The 20,122-nt window shown below is 44.6% G+C and overlaps 1 protein-coding gene across 1 annotated transcript in view; it reads left to right on the top strand.

Moving 5' to 3' along the window:
* copg2 (COPI coat complex subunit gamma 2) overlaps positions 1-20,088 on the top strand; it is a 65,309-nt gene extending 45,221 nt beyond the window's left edge. The window contains exons 17-24 of the mRNA XM_086010663.1: positions 5,491-5,616; positions 6,039-6,104; positions 8,740-8,879; positions 11,303-11,474; positions 12,534-12,631; positions 14,688-14,826; positions 16,334-16,432; positions 19,127-20,088. Of these exons, the coding sequence (XP_085866789.1) occupies positions 5,491-5,616; positions 6,039-6,104; positions 8,740-8,879; positions 11,303-11,474; positions 12,534-12,631; positions 14,688-14,826; positions 16,334-16,432; positions 19,127-19,257 (971 nt within the window). The 3' untranslated portion in view covers positions 19,258-20,088. The remainder of the gene's footprint in view (positions 1-5,490; positions 5,617-6,038; positions 6,105-8,739; positions 8,880-11,302; positions 11,475-12,533; positions 12,632-14,687; positions 14,827-16,333; positions 16,433-19,126) is intronic.
* The last annotated feature ends 34 nt before the right edge of the window (positions 20,089-20,122 follow it).

Below are 20,122 nucleotides of genomic sequence, written 5' to 3'. Positions count from 1 at the left end.
CCCTCCCTTCAACATTAGCTAACTTTCAGCCATTGACTGAAGTTCTGCAGTGGCTGATCAATGTAGTTTCAGGCCCACCGTGGAAATAGATGTTCAGAGCACCCCCAAAGCCCCCTTCCCCCCGTGTTGCTGAGAGGGACTTTTAGGTCTCCAGAACTGCCACGAGTGGAAGGGTGTAATTAGTGTGATAAGTTTACATAGGTAGTTTCTGTTTATAAATATAGGAATTTATAATGAAAATATTAATATAAGGACAGAATATAGGACTAAAATAAGGACTGAATTATGCTTGCATGCTAGTGTTGCCAACTCTCCAGGATTGTCCAGGAGTCACAAGGAATTCAACATTAATCTCTGGGCACTGCAGCAAGGAACCCAGGAGAAAAATCATATGGACATTAAAAGAAAATTGTCTTTTTTTTCATTTTCTTTAAACACTTTCGTTGATTAGTTATAAAAATATTAGAATGGGGGGAAAAGAATCTGTTTGACTGGCAGTCATGAGTTATCCAAACAGGTAACAAAGCGTCTGTTCACTTTCCAGTTGGTGTGAGAAGGTGGTGCGCCACAAGGATAGACATGTCAGGCGACCAATGGCGGGAATGTGGGGACGGGGTAGTAGGGGGAAGAAGGTCATGTGATGAAACCTCCAGGAATACGTCCAACCAGAGTTGGCAACCCTACTGCACATATTCCCAGCCTTCTAACACTGTTTCACCTGAACATTACACTTGGTCTTTACAGGAAACTTTCTGGTATCCGGCACTGACTGGACCGAGCTGGTGCCGTTAGATCAAAACTGCCGTATAATCCAGCCCTAATGTTGAAACATAGAGCTTTTCAGCTCCGTGTGAATCAACAAACCCTGTTGCTTAGCAACAGCTTCAAAACAGTCGGCTGCAGCTGCAAGCGTCGCTAGCTGAAGCTGTTGCTTAGCTACAGACCTTGCAGAGCCTGACTGGGGGAAAAAAAAAAGCAACGAGAAGTAAAAAAACCTATAGAAAATGGCTCCTGAATTTTGCCGGTAGATAGAGCTTTCTGGACTTTTAACTGTTGTGTATGTACCTTTAAGGGTATAACTGGTCTTAGACTGCAGTACCAGCAGTGACCACCCCTGTATAAAAGGCCCTAGCAGGCTTCTGTAGTTTCAGTTTCAAGCTGCCTCTTGTTCAGTAAAGTACCTGTTAAACTGTTCTCCCGAAGCCCGTGTATTATTGAGGTGCGGACTTTACAGTGGCGACGAGTAAGTTCGAACTCACCTGCAGTGTGGCATCATCTCACGGGGATCTCGCCTGAAAGGAAGGTCCTGGAAGGTCGTAGTCTGAGCAACGGGCGTCGACCGAGGGCAACCGCCCAAAGAATCCATCGGTGTTTGGAGAATTGCGGGAGAGACTGTGGTTCCAGCGAATCGCGCTGGTAGCAGGTAGCGCGCTGACCCTTCCGGACTGCGGCGGGCTCAAGATCGAGCGGCTCTGCAAATTGGGCCACGCAGCGTCGCCGGGAAAAGAAAACGAGAGAGAGGGTGGAGCGCACAGGGCGCGGTCGGTGCTCGAGAACAGGACAGCGGAGAGAAACTAAACGGGGGGGAAGGAAAGCGAGACGCGCCGAAGCTGTGGGTCGCCGCCATTACCCCGTAGAACGCTAGGAGCAGCGTTGCAGTAAGGGGAAGAAGCAAAAGCGCGGGAGGCGCCATTTTATCCCGTTGGGGAAGAAGCAAAGCGCGGGAGGCGCCATTTTATTCCATTGGGGAAGAAGCAAAAGCGCGGGAGGCGCCATTTTAAATCGCCCAAGATGCCGAAAAGTGGCAGTATCACTGCTTTCGACAACGAGGTAGAAGACTGGACCACGTATGTAGAAAGAATCGAAGTGTACTGCAAGGCAAATGAGGTGGCCGATGGAAAGAGGGCGTCGGTATTAAATCTGATGTGTGCGAATACGTACGGCCTATTGCGGAATTTAATTACCCCAGCTAAACCAATGGAGAAAAGTTTTGAGGAGATTGTTCATATCTTACAGGAACACCTAAGCCCTACACCACTGCTGATAGCAGAAAGATTCAAGTTCCATAAAAGAAACCAGCACAAAGATGAGAGCAATGCTGACTATCTTACGGAACTACGCAAGTTATCGAAGCACTGCCAGTTCGGAGCAGGACTGGCAGACACCTTACGGGATAAGTTTGTCTGCGGGCTCCAGAGTGAAGGAACCCAGAAACGACTACTTTCAAAAAAGGACCTGATGCTAGAACAGGCTTTCAGCGTGGCAGTATCCTACGAAGCAGCAGCACGGGGAGCTGCGGAAATACAACAGAAACCACAAGAATACAGCGCTAACGAAATGGCATATGGAGCCGAAAAGTGCTATCACTGCGGCAGAACAACCCATGAGCAGAAGGACTGCTGGTTTAAAGACAAAATATGCAGGCAATGCGGGAAGATGGGACATATAGCAAGAGTCTGCAGGTCGGGAAAGAAGACCAACACGACAAGAACTACTAAGGAACAGTGCAGGAAAGTAAAGAAACTGACAGATAGTAGTTCAGAAGATCAGGAGAGTGATAAGGACTCCGGGAGCAGGCGACTAAGTTGTTTAAAGTTACACAACGTGATCGCAAAAGAAGATCACCGAACCATTTGGGTCACCCTCATGATAGCAGGGTCCCCAGTGAAGATGGAATTGGACACCGGATCAGCCCTAACTGTCATGAATCGACGAGACTATGAGCGGCTATTCTCACACATACCCTTAAAGGACACGTCCATTGTATTGAAGACATACACGGGGCAAAAGGTCTACCCCAGAGGAAAAATAAGGGTGCCAGTTCACACACACACACACAATCACACACAATCCCCACAGTGCAGATAGAGGCCATTTCAGCCCATCGAGCCTGCACCGACACATATCCCACCCTATCCCCGTAACCCCACGTATTTAATCCCCTAACACTAAGGGTCAATTTATCATAGCCAAATCAACCTAACCCGCACATCTTTGGACTGTGGGAGGAAACCGGAGCACCCGGAGGAAACCCACGCAGACACAGGGAGAATGTGCAAACTCCACACAGACAGTCGCCCAAGGCCAGATTTGAACCCGGGTCCCTGGCGCTGTGAGGCAACAGTGCTAACCACTATGCCACCGTGTAGTATTGGCCCACTACAACCCAACACTACCGATTCGGTTGGCATGTGATGCGTCACCTTACGGCATTGGAGCAGTGCTGTCACACAAATTCCGTGACGGTTCAGAGAGGCCAATAGCCTTTGCATCGCGCTCGCTAACCTCAGCCGAGCGTAACTACGCCCAGATTGACAGGGAGGCCCTCAGCCTGGTGTGGGGGGTGAAGAAGTTCAATCACTATCTGCACGGGCAGAAATTCACCCTACTGACTGATTATCAACCCCTGGTCTCAATTTTTAACCCAAAGAAGGGCGTTCCGGTGATGATGACGCAACGGCTGCAAAGATGGTCACTTTTTCTAGGGGCAGATCAGTATGACATAGAGTACAAAGGTACAAAACAACATGGAAACGCTGATGGGCTGTCGCGCCTACCGTTGCCTACGGCGGAAGAAGCACCTGCAGTGGACCCTGTGGAGATATTCCATGCGACCATAGTCGAATGTTTGCCTGTTACAAACGCAAGTATTGAGAAGGAAACCCGAAATGACCTGACACACACTCGGGTCTATGATTTGACGGTGAAGGGATGGCCAGCATATGGCGACTCACTGTTGCCAGCATTCTCGCCAAGGAGGGAACAGCTGTCAGTGTGCCGGGGAACCTTGATTTGTGGATCCCAAGTGGTAATTCCACCTAAGTTGAGAGATAGAGTACTCAATGAGCTTCATGAGGGTCATCTGGGAGGGGTAAAAATTAAGAGCCTAGCCAGGGCGTTTGTGTGGTGGCCGGGAATCGATAAAGAAATCGAGGATATGACCAAGAGATGCACAGGATGCCAGAAGGTCCAAAACGCTCCACCACAGGCCCCGCTACATCCATGGTAGTGGCCCTCATCTCCATGGCAACGGGTACACATTGATTTCGCTGGTCCATTTATGGACTCAATGTTTCTAATCGCTGTGGACGCCCATTCGAAATGACCAGAGGTCATTAAAATGTCCACCACCACCACGGAGAAAACTATTGCAGTCCTAAGGATCATCTTCGCCAGGAATGGGTTGCCAGAACAGATCTGTTCTGACAATGGCCCACAGTTTGTGTCTGAGGATTTCCGGAGGTTCCTGAAGAATAATGGGGTGAAACATTACACATCTGCCCCATATCATCCAGCCACAAATGGATTGGCTGAGAGGTTTGTTCAGACCTTTAAAAAGGCCATAAAGGCAATGTATAATGACGACATACCACTGCAACACAAGGTGGATAACTTCCTGTTTGCTTACTGGAATGCGACACATGCAGTAACCAACCAAACTCCAGCCGTACTGTTTTTCAACCGGAGACTAAGATGTCGCTTGGATTTGCTCAAACCAAACATAAGACAAGATGTTGAGGATAAGCAGTTCCAGCACATAAATGAGAAGCCAACCAGGAGCTTCAAGATAGGGCAACCAGTCTTGGCCCGCGACTACCGAACAGAAAAATGGCAGCCAGGCACGATATGCACACAGCAGGGGCCACTAATGTACACAGTGGACGTTGGAGACAGCATCGTGAGACACCATGCTGACCAGATTCTAGAGTCACAGGAACAAGCCAAACCTGTACCACAAGCATGTGCACCTGGTAATGAGCCCGAAGTACAGATTGCAGGGGTATTGGAAGCTGACGAACCAACCAATGACAATGAGCCAGACTTGACTCCACCACCAGAACAGGATACTCGAGAAAGACGCTATCCAGTCTGGATCAGGAAGCCTCCTCAAAGACTGAACTTATAAATGACTATTTCAGTTGATGTATATATTACTGAGAAAATTGTACTTGTAATTAGTTATTGTTTAGTTGTTAAATGAATGTTATGTACTGTTTATCTAAAAGGGGAGGAATTGTTGTGTATGTACCTTTAAGGGAATAACTGGTCTTAGACTGCAGTACCGGCAGTGACCACCCCTGTATAAAAGGCCCTAGCAGGCTTCTGTAGTTTCAGTTTCAAGCTGCCTCTTGTTCAGTAAAGTACCTGTTAAACTGTTCTCCCGAAGTCCGTGTATTATTGAGGCGCGGACTTTACATTAACCTCTGGTTAAACGAAAGTTTCCTGTACTACCGAAGAGAGAAAAACTATATTATATAAATTTTCTTTCTCTGATGGGGGACAGTTGAAAGATTTGGCAGTTTTACTGAGAGATACTGCAGTGTTATCCCATAAATATTTATTATGCTTCCAATGCAGGCAGCTTTGCTCAACTAAGCATGATTTAAAATTAATAAGTGGCATTTCAGGGTATCATTTTAAATGCATCTGGCATATTAACAATTAAATACTAATGGGGAACGATTACGTTTTTGCTTATTTTTTTTGCAGGTTTGTCGGTATCCATTCCAGGACTGGAACGAGCTTTACATCAGTATACACTGGAACCTTCGGATAAACCGTTCGACATGAAGTCCGTGCCCCTGGCCACTGCTGTTAATGTTGAGCAGAAAACTGGTAGGATGCTGAGCAGAGCAGAGCGACCTGCAGTTTGCTGTAATGTGGTAATAGTGTAAATTTTACTAACGGGCAAATCACGAACCATCTCTATCCTCTTCTCTCTTCCACCCCTCAAGTCATTCAGCTGGAAGATTCAAATGTGTCACAGCCTAGGTGCTCATTTCATCCTATCAAGTGGTTATTGTCAGCACTATGGTGCCAGGCTGTTTTGGAACGTCTATTCAATGTAATTTTAAGTGATTATTTTAAATTTGATTGATTTATCACACACTGACTCATTTGTAAAATAAAAAATGGGCAGCATGGTTGTGAGATAATGGTGTGGGCCTGATAATATTTGTGATGCACTCCTGCATTCTTGGAATGCTTCTGCCATGCAAAATAGAATAAATCTGCCTTTGCCTGTGTTATCCCTGCAGAAATTACACCTGTTACTAGTAAACAGCCAGAGAAGATTGCACCATTGCGCCAAGACATATTCCAAGGTAAAAAAAAAAGTTTAATCTTTGACTACAAGAACTTCTATAGCTTTATTCCATTTTTCTTTGTGTATTTAGACGCAGCCTGTTGTTAAAGTGTGGACCTGTTTTTGCAAAGTTTCTACCTTCTGGTTAATACTTTCTCACCATAACAGTGATACTATGTGGGAATCTTTGGTCATGAATCCCCATCCTGCCTCTTCTCTGTCTTAAGGTTTTTTTAATTTGTTAGAATCCCTTTCATTAATGCTGGGAATGGGGTTGTGGATAGTAGGAGTGATTTAAATGAAATTAAACTGTTGGGTAAGATGGGAGCTGGCTATAGTGTATCTGGTTAGACCACACTTGAGTACTGTGAACAGTTCTGGTCTCCATATTATAAAAAAGATATAGAGACACTGGGGAAAGTGCAAAAGCGATTTACTAGAACGACATCAGGGGAAAGTGCAAAAGCGATTTACTAGAACGACATCAGGGGAAAGTGCAAAAGCGATTTACTAGAACGACATCAGGGGAAAGTGCAAAAGCGATTTACTAGAACGACATCAGGGGAAAGTGCAAAAGCGATTTACTAGAACGACATCAGGAAAGATTGAGCAGACTGGAACTTTTTTCTCTGGAATAGAGAAGACTGAGGGGCGACCTGATAGAGGTCTTCAAGATTATGAAAGATAGACGTAAAGATGTTTCCACTTGCAGGCGAGACCAGAACTAGGGGCCATAAATATAAGATCATCACAAATAAATCCAATGGGGAATTCAGGAGAAACTTCTTCACCCAGAGAGTGGTGAGAATGTGGAACTCACTACCACAAGCAGTAGTTGAGGCGAATAGTATAGATGCATTTAAGGGGAAGCTAGATAAGCACGAGAGAGAAAAGAATAGGATATGTTGATGGGGTGAGATGAAGAGGGGTGGGAGGGAGGCTCGTGTGGAGCATAGGTCTGTTGGGCTGAATGGCTTATTTCTGTGCTGTAAATACTTGGCTGCGGTTTCGCCATGGGAGGCGGGATCGCGGTGGGAAAGGTCGTTGTCTGGTCCTGGTTCTATCCGCTCTGCGAAAAGGATTTTTACGTTAATTGGGCTTGTTAAGCCCGCCCTGCGTATTACCCAGCCCAATTACAAGGTGCAGGTCTGGTGATATCACCTGATGACGCGTTTGTTGCCGGTATATTTAAAGCGGCGATGTCCCCATTTGCTCTCAATTCTGATTTAATGCTCCTGGGTGCTGGTTCAGGCAACAATGTCTGCAGATAGACAAAGGACTGTGCCACGTTTCAATGATGACGCAGGGAGGTTCTATTCCCTGGAGATGGAAGGAGGAGACCTTCTCAGCAGATGAAGGCAGCCTGGCTGCAAATAGCTGAGGAGGTCACTGCAAGGTGTGTTTGTTCGCACCTGGGTGCAATGTAGGAAGAGGTTGAATGATCTACGGTCAGGAAAAGTGAGTATAAAAGCACACTTACCTTCATTCTGCTGTGCCTGTCATCACATTCCCATCACTCTGCATTGCCAACCCTATTCCTGCACATCCTTACTCACCCCAACATCCCTTGCACCATCACCCATCCGTCTCTCCCTATGTACAGAATCACAACCCCATCTTACACTCTCTCAACCTTATGCATGATGCATCGGTGGGCGGCCGACTGGGAGATGCCGCTAATGTCTGCTGCAGATCCCTGGAAGGAGCCTGACGCAAAGAAGTTGAGGGTGGTGGTGACTGTGACAGCCACTGGTAAGGGGTGTCGACTCGCTCCTCTGGGCTGCAGGTCTCGATCGAGCATTGTGCAAATGTCTGCGACTACCTGTCGCGATAGTCTGGGCCTCCTTTGGCACTGCTGCTCAGTCATGTTGAGTAAACCCTGTGTTGGGGGTACCTCCTGCGGCACGGTGCAGCCCTGCGCTGATGCCCTCTCCCCTGTGCAGCAGCAGGTAGTTGAGAAGTTTGGCGCTCTTGTTGGTGCTGCTGGTATGCCTGGTTCTGCTGCTGCTGCGGCTGATCGTGGTCAGATTCTGAGGACCAGGGTGAGAGTGTATAAATTGTTCCCATTCTGCTGTTCTATATGGCAGGTGAGGATGAGATGTTAGAAGCAATCAGTCAATGGGGAGAGAGGTTATTCCAAGGAGGTGACAGTGGCTATAGAGTTTACACCACACACTTACAGCCTCAATAAAAATCAAATGTGTCTTCCAAATCCTGAAATCAGCAACTTCTGACATTGGGAAGTGAACAGTTTTGAAATGTTAGCTTTTATACTACATTTGCAGCTGTGAACTATTCAGCTTGATTGAACTCCCAACCTACTTACCTGACATGATCTACGAACGACATGAACCTCATTAAAAATGAGCTAAAATAGAAATAGGCTGGCAAAATAGTAGTTAACAAGCATTTAACTATCTTAAATGCCTCCCCCGCCGCTTGATGTCGGATCTCTTCTGTCGCTCCCAACCCGCTGTCAATCATTTTGATTTTGACATGGACCCGCCTCCGAACCCACCCTCTGAGCACTGGCAAAATCGTGGCCTTTGTAATTATAATACCATGTTATTGGTATCATGTAGTGTGGGGTTGGAATATACTGGGTGTTTTTTCAGTACTCTTGTTTCTTTTCTATTGCAAATATTTGTACACAGAACAATTGGCAGCCATTCCAGAATTCAAGCACCTCGGCCCACTCTTCAAGTCCTCAGCACCTGTACAGCTCACAGAAGCAGAGACCGAATATGTGGTTCGTTGCATCAAGCACACATTCAAAAAACATATGGTGTTTCAGGTAATTGGCTTTTGAACTCTATTGAAAATGGACCACATAAACTTTACAATTTGTGACAGTAAATATGGAATAATAGTGTATGGGATTGATGTAAAAGGTGAAGTATTGCATGTTTGTAAGTTCTGTAGCACCAGGCTGCTTTTTTTCTGTGCAAAAGATAAAGGCCCGGAAATTGCGGTCCTGATGATGGCGAACTGGCAGTGTTCGCCGTCATTTCGCCTTTGAAACTGATCGCAACTTCAGGATTTAGCAGCCTAATGCGGAACTCCTGAAGTTGTGGTCTGTCATTCACTGCTCCTCCACAGGCTGTGCTGTGCCCCCTTTCTTCCCCCCCCCCCCCCCCCCCCAACAGAGCCAGCAATCCGTAAAATCTCTCTAATCATGGAAACTGATGAAAACCTCAGCTCTTCGGCAGTAATAATTACACTATTAAAATACCCCATTAAAAGTTAGACCCTTTTGGATTAGGTGTAACTGGTGTTTTAACAGCGCATTGGCTGCTAAACAATGGTTATAGCCCTGAAAAACGAATTCAAATATTATGCCATGTCAAATTTATCCATTTTAATAAAAAATAAAAATTTTAAGTTCGTTCATCTTTATTTCAGGTTTGCCTTTGCCCCAACCTTTGTTTTGCCCCCTCTTAACATTTTTAAAAAGTTAGAATTTTAAGAGCTTAACCACTTCCTGGTTTGGTATCTGTGAGAATTCTGCATTTTGATTGGCTGCTTAGACAGCTTAGTGACTGCAGCTCGCACTATGGGATTCCCACTATACGTTGATTTGAATTACGCGTCGGAAAACGCAAACTTCTCGACACACAAATCATGAGATCTTTGTGCGAAGCTTACTTTGGGGCCAGCAGCAAACGCCTTTGCAAATTCCAGGCCATTATAAAAATGCCGTTCCTGAAAATTAGATTTGGCACTTGTGACACTGTATCCAGTGAGACTGTATTAAATAGTGTATTATTTGAAGTACCTGGGGACATTTCTTTTACAGTAAAGGCGCTATATAAATGCAAAGAGGTGTAAAAATGGGAAAGTACATTGCCATTGTTGTTGTGGATGTGAGTGCACTGGCTCATGTTCGTGTTTCCCCACATGGAGGTTGCCAAACTCAACCAGAAGCCAAGAGAGGCTCTAGTTGGACCAAGACAGCCTGGTGAGGAGGGAAAATCAGACAAGTCCCAGCTAGTTGCTGTAACACCCCTTATAGTTACCCCTTGCCCACTTAAGTGTTTAGGAATGGCACATGATATGGAGGAATAAAAAGAAAGACTTGCAATTATATAGCGCCTTTCACGACCACTGGATGTCTCAAAGTGCTTTACAGCCAATGAAGTGCTTTTGGAGTGTAGTCACTGTTGTAATGTGGGTAATGGTGGCTATTGCTTCTTGGGGCATACAGTTAGTCTTATATTTCAGTGGTTTTACATTTAAACATCTACTTAATCCTTAGAGGATGAGAAATTCTCAAACGTGGTTTCTTCTTTTCAGTGACTTCCATTTGAATTCACTTTAGGAAAGAATTGAAAGTATAGCATATTTGGTAAAGTTTCACCATAACCTCCCTTAAATTCCAATATGCTTGAATTATGCCAATCTGGGATTATTTTGTCAGTACTATTGTAATACTTCAGAGTTCACAAATTAATGTCCAGTGAAAAGTGCAGACGATGAAACTGAAGGATGGCTCATTTACATGTTGGATTAAATCAGGAAACTTGTAATTTAGGACTGGAAATATATATATTTTAATGTCCATTTTCTTGAAGATAACCTTCCTAGTTTATTTATGTTTAAAAGGTGAAAGTCCAGGAAGTATCCAGAGAGTAGAGTGTTTCTCTAAGGTTCAGTCGCCCCCGATAGACTTCCAGGCCAATCTGAAGTGTAGGCCTTTATTGAATTCACTTAGGCCCTTCTCCATATTGATGTCACTGGAGCAGATAAGTCGGAAGGAGCCCTAAAGTGGAGGTCTCTGAAGCCATTAATAGAATGGCTTGTTGTTCCAGTATATATTTCTGTAACTTTTATCAAACACAGATGGATGTACATTGAGCAGAAAATATTCTCCTTACGCTTTCCTTCCCCTTTAAGGATAACCTGGTTGTTTAGTAACTACACTAAACAGAGTGTGTCCTAACTTGTGGATTTGAGCCCAATGGCTTGCTGTTGCTCAGATCTACTGGTTGCAGTTTGGATGAGTTATGTCAGTGGATAGAACACCTTTGTAGTTTGTGGCTGCTCACAGCCACTAGTTTCAGAATGTCATCGATTACTGTAAGAATGATGAAACTAGTGGGGACTGGATGAGTAATTAGGAGGTGGTGCCTTTTATTTAATGTGTATTGAGCAACTAGCGACAAGGCCTATTAATTGGTTGTCTTCACCCTTTCTATGTCCCACATTGCTTTCATTCAGTTTGACTGTACCAACACCCTGAATGACCAGTTACTGGAGAAGGTGACCGTACAGATGGAGCCATCGGACGCATATGATGTGGTTTGTTGCGTGGCAGCGCCAGCCCTTCACTTTAACCAGCCCGGCTCCTGTTACACGCTGGTGATGCTGCCCGAGGACAATCCCACAGCAGGTAAATACTGCCTGGAGAAAAATATGGTATCAAGAAAAATATAGATCTGGGGTTGAACAAAAGTGAAGATAAATCTTCGGACCTCACCGTCCTTGGCCTCTTGTATTGTTCCACGGAAGCTCAACGTAAACTCGAGGAACAACACCTCATCTTCCGATTAGGCACTTTGCAGCCTTCCGGACTCAATATCGAGTTCAACAATTTCAGATCATAACCTCGGCCTCTTACTTTTTTTCCTTTTAATTTTTTCCACCCCTTTGTTTTGGGTCCTCCTTTCCTCCCCCACCCTCCTTTCCTTTTTTCTCTCTCTCACCTGGCAGCTGTCCTTATCCTGCCAGTACACTTCACACCTAATCTCAGCTGCCTTTTGTCTCCACGGGCCCATTACCATCTCATCTGGCTTCTAATACCTTTTATTGTCTCCTTTTCTTTTGTTCGATCGCAGCTTTGCCTTCGATCTCTTTATTTTCTTTCCAGTTTTGAAGAAGGGTTTCAACCCGAAACGTCAACTCAAATTTCTCTCCACGGATGTTGCCTGACCTGCTGAGTTTTTCCAGCATTCTCTGTTGTTATTTTATAAATCTTACATACCTGGGTTGCTTTGTGGGGGAGGGGGGGGGGGAGAGAAAAGAATGTTTTTGCTCATAAAAATAGTTATTTCTTTGCTGAGAATCTTTACATTCAGCACTCATTCAGTATTAAGCACTCAGGCTTACTAACGCAGGATTCGATAGATGCAGGGGTAAGGCTCCCTCTACACTTCGCTGACAATGCACTTTAATCCTACACCTTTCAATGCCATGGCAGTCGTTTTGTGGCCACTTAATGATAGTCAATTAGTGCTAGACCACTGGCAGTTTTATGCTGTGCACTCCCTCAATCGCTACTAACTGAGTTAAAGCTGCCTCATGGAACTCTCAACAGCCAGCATAGAGAGGAGACTTTCATCTCTCCAATCTCAGTCGGATTCAAATGCTAACCCAGTTAGGTATTTGTGCTAATTAATCTGCAACAGTCTCTCCTCTTCTGAAGTTTTGTTTGTTTGTGGTTATTCCTTAGTTTCCTGCACATTTAGCTGTACAATGAAATTTGTAGTGAAAGACTGTGATCCCAACACTGGATTGCCAGAAGCTGAGGGCTATGATGATGAGTATGTGGTAAGTAGCTATGGTTCAGGCTTATCGGTATGTTTTAGGACTAGAAGGGATTTTTTTTTTTTAACACAGAAATATAATCTCCATTAGGGAGCATGGCAAACTATGAGGCAAAATGGAGGCAATTACAGAAGGACATGGCAGATTGGGCATATAAAAAGAAAATTCAGTTCAATGCAGAGGAATGTGAAATACAGTCTATAATTTGAAGTCATTTTTTCAAGCTAAAAAATAAATTACCTAATACTGTAATTTGAATTCAGCAATGTAAAAACATAGGCAAGGGTGAATTTAATACAAAAATTATTGATTTATCAGACTATTTGAACTAAGCAACCTTGAATTAAGAGGGGCTAGACTTTAGTACGTTTGGCAGAGCAGTAAAAAGAAGTATGCCCTAAATGTTGGGCTTCTCGAGTGGAGGGAGAGATATTTCTAGGGGTGCAAGCACCCCTCTGGGAACTTGGTTTCCGACACGTGGAGAAGGTGCTGGGCCTGCGCTCAGAGTTCTTCAGCAGCCGTTGTGGCCTAAGCAGCAGCTGCCACCAAACAGGTTAAGTTTACATTTTAAATATACTTTTGAAAGCATTTCTGCAGAGCCAGGAGGAACAGGAGGTGCTCCCTGCACCACAATCCTCGTGACTTCACCCGTGAAAATTTAAGGGCTGTGGTGTTAAAGAATAAACGTTTTAATTTCAGCCAAATCCAACTTTAAGGTGGCTCACAAGAACATACTCGACTACCTCTCTTTGGCAGAATGCTTGCTTTCATCAACAAATATTCTCTTTCATGGGCACTATTTTCTCCACCCTGACCCCCTGCCCTTTCAAAGCTGCTGTCATCATTCCCCTTCTTTCTCAACCTCTTTATTCTTACCAACTATCAGTCCATCTCTAACCAGCCCTTCCAATCGAAGACTCTTGAATGCGCCATTGTCACCCACTTGGTGCCCGCTTGTCTCATCATTCCCAATTAGATTCCTTCAAATCTGCTTTCCACCCCACCCAAGACACTGAGATCGCTCTGGTTAAAATCACAAAGTATCCTACATGATGGCTGCTAATGCAAGTTATCCCTCCATATCCTCTCCACAACCTCCAACATAACCTCCAACGTGGTCACCCATTCCATTCTCCACCACCTCTCTGTGACACCATCCCCTCATAGTTTCATGGCTGTCTGTCCCAACATAACCAGTCCCCAGCATCTCCTATAATGGTTTAACCTCCAGCATGCCCAGGTTCCGTCCTTGGCCCCCTTTCGTAATCTACGTGGTACCTTTTGACAACGTTATTGTAAGAGTAGGTCAGCGTATATGTTTGTATACTGATTACACCCAGCTCTACCGGTCTTCCACTGTCCACAACTGTTGCTGTTTTTGACATTAAATTGTGGATGAGCCAGAACTTTCTCCAGCTCAACATTGGCAAGACCAAAGCCATCTTGTTTGGTTTCCGCCACTCTGCACCTTTGGCCACAATCCACCCCTCTTCCCATCTGCTTGCTCAAGCTGAACCCAACTTTCACTGTAAAATCTGAGTTGAGCTTCAAATCCCCCACCTAATTCATCAAAATACCCTGCATCTATGCCTGTAACATCAGTCGCCTCTATCCCTACCTCACCTTTACAACTGAAACCCTCGTCCACTTCATCCTCTGCAGACTCATCTTCTCCAATGTCTTCCTTACAGGTCTCCCTAACTGCACTCACTCAGGAATCCACAGACTTTGCCACATCTGTGCCCATCTTCAAAAGTCAAATCAGAAACCTAAGTTTTCTACTGCAATTTTACTCACCTCCCTTAATTCTTCTTCACCCCACCCCATTCCTACTGCTTCACTGCCCCCACCCCCCGCCCCCCTTGTGCAGTGCATCGGGACCTGTTGAGGTGATATATAAAAGCAAGTTGTTATGCATTGTGGGTTTGAAGTGAATTGAGAGTTTACTAGCTCTAGTGAATTCGAATAGAATCTATTATTGAGATCCGTTTAGCAGCCAGAAAAGTGGCTGTAGACTAGCATGTGACCAACTTATTCCATTTCCTTCCCTGTCCTACAGTTAGAAGACCTGGAGGTGACCGTTTCTGATCATATACAGAAGGTTCTGAAGCCTAACTTTACAGCTGCTTGGGATGAAGTAGGAGATGAGTTTCAGAAAGAGGAAACATTTGCGCTCTCTTCTGTGAAGACATTGGATGGTAAGTGTGTGCATTGGAAGTTGACCCTTTCTTACTGTCTTTTTATTCCCCTCCCTGCCAATGTCACCCCTCACCTGAAGGTGCTGATTTGTGCTAAGACATGTGTTCCACACATGCCAGTTGCCCTCTGGTATCTCGCTCGTGTGTGAGCCTAAGCAGTAATTTCAGCAGGCTGAGGCCAATCCTTTTCCCACATGCGGAGTCACTGCACAAATAGGCAGGAGCCCTTGCTGATTTATTTTTTTCCCCCCTTTTCCAAGTCCAAGGGTGCTTAAGCCCAATTGTAGAGGCCTAATAATTGCCACCCTAACTAAGATTAGCTAACTCAACATAGACTGAGGCTTAAACCTGGGACTTTTGTATATGGGGCTGTTCCACATGCCTTAAACCACTGAGCCAGCCAGGCTAGGGGAGGGGGCAGCGTCTACCATTCTATTTAATATCTAATGGTGATGAACTGAACTCCACATCCATGCTGCAATTAAATATCCTGTTTTTGATCTAATTGCTAAAACATTTGTGAGAATTGGACAGGCTTCTGGTTTAGCCGAGTCGTTGGACACAAGTTGAAATGATTCATTGTGGCTTTGGTTCCAAGAGGACCTAGTTGATGAATGGATTGAACAAAATTGGATGTTTTTAGATATTGACTGCTGCTGTTAACGTTGCTACTTGGGGAACAAAACATATGCACCCCACAGACAAAATACCTGCACTCTAGTAACAAAACACTGCACCCCAGGGAAATTCCACCCCCTCCCCCCCCAAAAAAAAAATCCATGGAATGTCAGATTATTCTGCTTAATATGGTCCATTTCTAGCACAGCATCTTCAATGTTCAGGGGAAAATAGGAACTTACTGTTGTACAGTACATGGAATCCTGTGAGAGAAACCGGTTAAAGTGGGTGTCGTGGTTGAGCAGGAAAACAAGTCATAGGACATGGATAATCCTGGGATTGGTCAATATGCAATACAACAGACGCCTGGAATTTCCATGGGAGTTTGGCGGGAGGACAGCAGCATCCTGGAGAAATGTCAGTCTTCCACCCAAGTTACAGCAGGAGATCAGGAGCACCCCACGGAAATTCTTCCCCAGAGTGTCTGGGGAAGAAGGGCAAGGAACCCGAGGGCCAACCCATTGCCTGAACAGTCACAAGGAAGTGGCATCAGTGTGCTCCGTTCATGTGTAAAAGTGTAAAGTTTAAATCTAGCTTATATAACATTTTAAATCCTAGCACAACACTACTGAAATTCAGATGGTACCCAGTCGTTTTAACATTAAGGAAAGAAAAAAAATGCAAATGAAGTACTTTAAGTGTCGTGTCCACCCGAGAGGGAAGACGGGGCCTCAGTTTAACATCTCATCCAACAAGCTCCAGTTAAACGCCTCATCTAATGAGTGGGGAGGCATTCCTATAGCTGCTGGGTTTGATTTATTTCCCAGTGCCTTAGTTTGGAACATTGCTGCTAAATAACTACGTATCCATTTGTTTCCTTTTGCTGCAGAGGCTGTGAATAACATCATTAGTTTCCTTGGCATGCAGCCCTGCGAGAGATCGGACAAGGTACCGGAGAATAAAAACGCCCACACGCTCTACCTGGCAGGTAAGTTCCTTCAATACCTATAGGTGAGCCCTTGTTACACAGTAACTGCTGTTGTAAACAGATAGTCTGAGAGCCTGTGTTATGAAACAGTGTGTCGACTGACATTTCAAATACATTTTGCTAGTGTCCTTGGCAATGTAGCCAGAGTAAAGCTGCATTCCACCTAAAAACTGTCTTTCTATTTGGCTGAGTAACTAAATTTAAACAATATTTTGCATTCATATAGTGCCTTTTAATGTAGAAAACATCCCAAGGCACCTCACAAAAGCATAATCAGTCAAAAATGGACACCAACCCAAAGAAGAAAATATTAGGAGGGTTGACTAAAAGCTTCTCTCAAGCTGAAAGATGTGAGTTTTAAAGAGGGCCTTAAAGGAAGAGAGGGAGGTGGAGAGATTTAGGGAGGAAATTGCAGAGCTTGGGGCCTAGACAGCTGAAGAGAGAGGCCAGAGTTCTCGGAGGTTTGTAGGGCCTTAGAGATAGGATGGGGTGAGGGCATGAAAGGATTTAAATAAAAATAGAGGATTTTAAATTTGAGGCTTTGGACCAGGAGCCAAATTACGTCAGCAAGAACAGGGGTGATAGAACTTAGTATGGGATAGGATATGGGCAGCAGAGTTTTGGATGAGGTGCAGATTATGCATGTGGAGGGTGGTAGCCCGACAGGAGAGCATTGGAATAATCGAGTGGAGGTGACCAAGTATGGATGAGGGTTTTAGGAGCAGATGGGGTGAGGCAGAAAACAGCAGGTGGAACAACTAAAATTTAAAACATAAACTAGGATTCGTTATCCCTCTCAATCTTCCCTTCCTCCTACAATATTTTAAAACTCAAGCTTGGCGTCACCTAATTACTACTTGATTTATCTCATCTTCTGCCTCACTCTTCCCAGCCTGGATGGTGCGGTCAAAGGTTTCTCAATTTAAAAGTTCACAAAGGTGTTCTAATGATTAGACATATTGCTAAAGCTGCACTTATATGAGTCACAGACTGTACATGGCAAAGAGCTATTTTCCTAAAACCATGGAACATCCATTATCCACATTCAAATTATCTGCCTTGGTGAGTGTTATAATTTTAGTGAGACATCACTTTTATCACATGGTCTGCTAACGCCAATCTCCACCTCCTCTTTGACATAATCAACCTTGAAGCTTAGGAAAGATTAAGTTGAATTTATTTGTGTTGTTTTTGTCCTTCTTCCTGTGCATTGGTTTTTGCTGTACCATACACCCAAGATCAAGATTTGAGAACTGTTGATTATCCATGGAGGCTGAGTCCCTTCCATCATCATGGCAGATAAAAGAGATCCCACTTTGTGAAAAATGAACCTTGCCTGTTTACAACTGCTTTCTGCTTTTTCTTTTTGTTAATGTATCCCCCAATGGAAGCCACAGAAACTTTGTCTATCTTACCTGATTTCCAGTTATTTAACCAGCAATTATAATGATCCTGCAATGGGAAATGGAGATATATATGTATCAGCTGGTACTAAAATAAATGGCATGGCCCCTAGCATCTACAAGAGGAAGAGACTCTGCCTAGCTTACCTCATTGTTGTCTGCTCATTTTTTAAAAATTTGTTTATGGGATGTGGGCGTCGCTGGCAAGGCCAGCATTTATTGCCCATCCCTAATTGCCCTCGAGAAGGTGGTGGTGAGCCACCGCTGCAGTCTGTGTGGTGAAGGTACTCCCACACTGCTGTTAGGGAGGAAGTTCCAAGATTTTGACCCAGCGATGATGAAGGAATGGCGATATACTTCCAAGTCAGGATGGTGTGTTGGAGGGGAACTTTCCTGGAGGTGGTGGTGTTCCCATGCACCTGCTGCCCTTGTCCTTCTAGGTGGAAGAGGTTGCGGGCTACTTTGCCTTAGATGGTGTCGAGCTTCTAGTGTTGTTGGAGCTGCACTCATCCAGGCAAGTGGAGCGTATTCCATCACACTCCTTACTTGTGCCTTGTAGATGGTGGAAAGGCTTTGGGGAGTCAGGAGGTGAGACACTCGCCGCAGAATACCTAGCCTCTGACCTGCTCTTGTTGCCACAATATTTATGTGGCTGGTCCAGTTAAGTTTCTGGTCAGTGGTGACCCCCCAGGATGTTGATGGTGGGGGATTCGGCGATGGTAATGCTGTTGAATGTCATGGGGTAGTGGTTAGACTTAAGTGGCAGGTAACATTCACGCCACACATCAGCCCAAGCCTGAACGTCGTCCGGGTCTTGTTGCATGCGGGCATGGACTGCTTCATTATCTGAGGAGTTGTGAATGGCAGTCATCAGCGAACATCCCCATTTCTGACCTTATGTTGGAGGGAAGGTCATTGATGAAGCAGCTGAAGATGGTTGGGCCTAGGACACTGCCGAGGAACTCCTGCAGCAATGTCCTGGGGATGTGATGATTGACCTCCAACCACCACAACCAGGCTACTTATGCACAAAATGGTCAGTTGAAGCAGGGAACAGAGAGTTTCACGTAGGTGTGGGAAGGGATTGATTTTTCTCATTACAGCATTGGTGTTTCCTGTGTATCTTATTCTCAGAATGCAGCCAGATCGATCTTGTTCTTTAGAGTGTTATTTTGTTCTACTTTCCCTCTACTGATACTGGAATAGGCCAGCCACAGACTTTAGCAGGTTTTGATCACTTTATTCTTGCATTATCTCTCATTATTTTGACTGGTTTTCCATCTTCTTGCAGGTGTCTTCAGAGGCGGCTATGACGTCCTTGTACGTGCCAGACTAGCTATGGCAGACGGAGTGACCATGCAGGTGACTGTCCGAAGTGAGGCAGAGATGGCCGTGGATGTCATCCTAGTTTCCGTTGGTTAAACTCACATTGGTTTCCCTCTATCAAGAGGTTACATAATTTTAAACTACCTGACTCTAATAGGGACCAATTTAGCGAAGAAATGACCCATGTATTTGTAAAATGTTAAACTGGTGTCCAACTTTAGGATTCCTCCTTCTGTATGCCATTGCGCAAGAGAATGGCGAGGTTGCATTAACCATAGAGAGTTCGCTTCATAGCAGCAGTCGAGGGCTGTTGGCATCAGTCAATCAGGCCCCCGTTAGCAGAGCAAAACTCCAATGGTTGAACCAGCTCTGAAGAGCAATATGTTGAGATGAAGACTTTTTTTTGGGGCCCTTTCAATTTTTGCCACTCAGTTTATAAGTATCCTGATTTAAAGGTCTGATGGTGTTTTCCCTGAACCGTACATTAACAATGTTGACCTTTTGTTTCCAAGTCGTGGGATTCAGATGTTTCCATCAATTTCATATTTTTACTACAATAGCAAAATACCTGAAACGTCAACTCTGTTTCTCTCTCCACGGATGCTGCCTGGCCTGCCGAGTGTTTCCAGCATTTTCTGTTGTTGCAATAAAGGGTAAGAAGGCAGTAACGTGAAATGTACATTGTTTTTCTTGGTCTGTCTGGATTACCACCAGTGCGATGCCACTTCATTGAAAGTTGATGCTCCGGATTAATAACTGAACATTCCTTCATTTTTTGAGACTAACGAATGTTTACAGTTTGTGTGTCAAGTGTTAAGCCATGAGACAGAAGATAAACCTGTCCATGTAATTAAAAAAAAAACATGCTTTTTTGTGAAACTACCTTTATTTACATAAAATAAAGATGAACTATGATCTTTGCATTTGCTTAATTGTATGAAGTGTACAAATTTTTTGCAAA

This window comes from Somniosus microcephalus, chromosome 17 (genome assembly GCF_052327205.1).
Source record: "Somniosus microcephalus isolate GS21.2 chromosome 17, FLI_Smic_1.0, whole genome shotgun sequence".
Taxonomy (NCBI): Eukaryota; Metazoa; Chordata; class Chondrichthyes; order Squaliformes; family Somniosidae; genus Somniosus; species Somniosus microcephalus.
This window is presented reverse-complemented; position numbering and strand designations above follow the sequence as displayed.